The sequence below is a fragment of the Mytilus trossulus genome, chromosome 4, assembly GCF_036588685.1.
Source record: "Mytilus trossulus isolate FHL-02 chromosome 4, PNRI_Mtr1.1.1.hap1, whole genome shotgun sequence".
Taxonomy (NCBI): domain Eukaryota; kingdom Metazoa; phylum Mollusca; class Bivalvia; order Mytilida; family Mytilidae; genus Mytilus; species Mytilus trossulus.
Window position 1 is genome coordinate 76434928 of NC_086376.1, and position 3672 is coordinate 76438599.

The following is a 3672-nucleotide window of genomic DNA, read 5'->3' on the forward strand; positions in this document are numbered from 1 at the left end:
TTATTAACTCCTTTAATATGATTAAGTTCGTATGATTAAACTTATTTTTTTCTACAATGATCATAAAATACATACAAAGTTCTAATGGAATTAAATTACTGTTCCACTCTCATGTTTTCGATATATTTTCAAATCCAGTATTTATGTGGTTTGAGTGCCAATTAGACAACCCTCCATATATGTTTAACTTAGCATTTATAGGTCAACGTTGGGTCTTCAACACAGAGCAAATAGAATCACGTACACTCTATACTTATATATAACAATAAATATATCAAACACAATTTATAATGGCCGATCGCCCACAAGAATAAAAAGGACACCGGATTTTATTATAAGCTATCATAACAAACATAATATTTATGCAAATAATATCTATATACATATATATCAACAATACTTTCAATACGAAATGAATACATTGACTCCGTCATAAACGAACCCGCCGGCCAGGAAAAACCAACAACGAAGTTACCTTAGTCGATATGGAAACCTGTGTCCAAACCCTAATGCTCGGAAGATCGTCTCGAGAGTTGTACTTGGACAATACTGAAAGTTATCTTATGTTTACATAAACATAATACCATCAAAATGTGTAATAGCAAACAAAAATACCAATATATAGTACAACAAACAAGAAAAAATCAAACATTAATGAACCAGCATTAAATCTGAACTTGACCAGTTCAAAGTTGTCGAAAGAATGGTCTGATAGGGAAATAAACCCGCAAAAATGACCATTCACGTGATACTACAATTAATATCACGTGTCCATACATATATTGAAAGAACCGTTAATACAATAATTTTCCTCTATACTTCGAAACGCAGAAAACTATAATTATACAAGCGTTGAACAGGAAATTGAAATAAAACTATAACTTGACAATATCTATAATTGCCTTCTGCATGTTATGGCAATTGAGGCAAAATTAGTCCTGTTTGCGGCAGATTAAAAATTTATAATTGTATAATTTTCAAAATAAGATGTCTTTTTTGTCTTGAAAAGGGTAAAAAATGTAAGTCTACGAGCAAATCCCCTTGTGTCCAGGGTTATGCTTAACAGAGTTATTATATCCATAAGTAATGCAATTGCACTGCTATGTGATTTATTTTTTAAAAATTTAATTCCCGATAGTATGTGATGACTAAAATATCTATAAGAAAATGGGTTAAAGGTGTTATTTACACAACTCTCCATCAAAGTCACAATGTATTTAAAGTAATAAATTATATGCTACAGTAGGCCTTTGACTCAAAACCTTGCCTTAGTCCTTTTTAATCGTTAAAATTGTTTGTTTTATTGTAGTGATGATACACCACACAAGGGTCTCGCAATTAAATATGACATGTGTTGGCAAAAAAGGGGGAGTGGAAGGTCGTATGACAGTCCATCTGGAGTGGGTACCGCTATAGGATCGATGACGGGGAAAATACTCGATTATGGTATTTGCGGGAAAAACTGTAGAATCTGTTTATATGCTGAAAAGATAAATATTGAAGCTAGGCCTCATAATTGTAAAAAAAATTGGAATCAATCCTCAAAAGCCATGGAGGCCTTCACGGGAGCAAAGCTGATGCAGAATATTGAAGAACTTTCTCATAAACCAGTAACAATTCTTATAATGGATGATGACGCTGCAACCATGTCAAAAGCTAGGGAAGTATTGGGACATGAGTTGGAAAAATGGAGCGACATTGGTCACTCCAAAAAGTCGGTAGGAAAGGCATTGTACAACTTACAAAATAAGCACAAGATATTGAGTACACGTGTCATACAGTATTTTCAGAAATGTTTTTCGTATGCTGTCACTCAAAATAAAGATAATGCTTCAGGGTTAAAGGATGCACTGCAAGCAATAGTTGAACATGCATTTGGAAATCACGTCAAGTGTGGTAACTGGTGCAAAGCAGGAAATGTAGATTATACATATAAATCACTTCCACATGGCAAACCTTTCGAAAATGAATCGCTGTATGTTGACTTATCTGTTATATTCAAATCTGTTGCTAACCATTCCGAGAAACTTGCCCCTGGAGGCTCCACAAGAGATGTAGAATCTACCAACAATATATATGCAAGTAAAGCCCACAAGCGCACATGTTACAGTACAAGTGAATCCCTTGAAAATAGGATTGCTGCTGCAGCTGCACAAAAAAATCTAGGGTATAACTATATGGAAGATGTTTTTGTAAAGGCACATTTATCACCAAGTAAAATTTTGGAAGTTAACTGTCAAAAATTATCAAAAGAAAGAAAACGCCAGTTGAAATTTGAAGGAGACCCTGAAATAAAAAAGAGGAAACTATTGGTGAAAAAGGAGAAAAGATCTAATACGGAATCGTTGGAGAAAAAAGAAGGAGTAACCTATTCATCTAATATGTCATTCGCCTCTGTCACTTGTGATGCAAGTATACCTGTGATTAAATATAGACCAGATTTATCAGAAGTTGCTAGTTGTGAAAATATCGTTGTCTTCGACTTGGAGACATCTTCCTTAGGCTTAGATTGTGATATTTTACAAATTGCAGCATCCCATTTACATAAAACGTCGGAGTACAGTACTTACATTCAGCCAAGTAAATCAATTTCAACACAGGCCTCAGCTGTTACTGGTTTAACTAGCAAAGGAGGCGTGCTTTTTTATAAAGGAGACCCTGTTCAAGTACTGTCACAAGAAGCTGCATTTCAAAACTTTACCTCTTGGTTAGAACAGCATAAACCATGTGTCTTAGCAGCTCATAATTGTAAAACTTTTGATGCTCGCCGATTACTGTACAGTCTGTCAAAATTTACCTGCTTCGGAGAATTTAGACAAAATGTTAGTGGTTTTGTGGATACTTTGCCATTGTTTAAAACATTCTACCCAGATTTGCCTAATCATAAGCAAAATACAATTTTTAAAGAAGTTTGCAAAAGTGATTACATTGCGCATAATGCAATTGAGGATGTTGAGGCTCTTAGAGTTTTGTTAGGCAATATTTCTAATAACTACAAGAAATTTTCATTTACCATTGAGAGTATGAATTCACAAATGAAGTTTGACAATGTTAGTAAAGTAGATCAAGAGACTTTTACAAACTTAATTACTCAAAAAATCATATCACAGAGAACAGCTGATGTTATGGCCAAATCAGGCTTAAAATTAAACCACTTATATTATGCATTTGAAAAGGAAGGAGAAGACGGAATTCGAGAACTACTATTAGAAAAGAGACGAGATGGATCGCCCAGAGTAACAAAGAACAAATCGATAATAACGAAGTTAATTGATTATTTCAAAAGACAATAAAACATACATATTTGCCATATGTCTTAATTATAGTGTTCTTATATATAATGGTACTCTACTTGTGCAATGATTAATTCAAGTTGGAATTATTTTTTTCTTTCAACCCCCCCCCCCCCCCCCCCCCCCACCATTTTTGTACTCAAGACTCCAGAATTAACCAATCAAAAAACTGGATTTCATGTTTCGGGCATGATTTTGTGCTCCAAGCACTGAGCAAATTTTTATGAGCCAGAAGTCAAGTCATAAAACTTTACTCAGTGCTCGAAGCACAAAAGTCAAGCTCGAAACATGAAGTCCAGCATCATGATTGGTTGATTTTGGAGTGTGAGTACGAAAAACTGACTAGAAAGTTTTCGACTCAAGGCCAGGTATACACTTA

General features: G+C 34.4%; 1 protein-coding gene across 1 annotated transcript; it reads left to right on the plus strand.

Moving 5' to 3' along the window:
• The first annotated feature begins 1421 nt into the window (after nucleotides 1-1421).
• LOC134716813 (uncharacterized) lies at nucleotides 1422-3293 on the plus strand. Its single transcript, XM_063579823.1, has one exon. It carries the CDS (start codon nucleotides 1422-1424, stop codon nucleotides 3291-3293), a length of 1872 nt encoding a protein of 623 aa, XP_063435893.1.
• The last annotated feature ends 379 nt before the right edge of the window (nucleotides 3294-3672 follow it).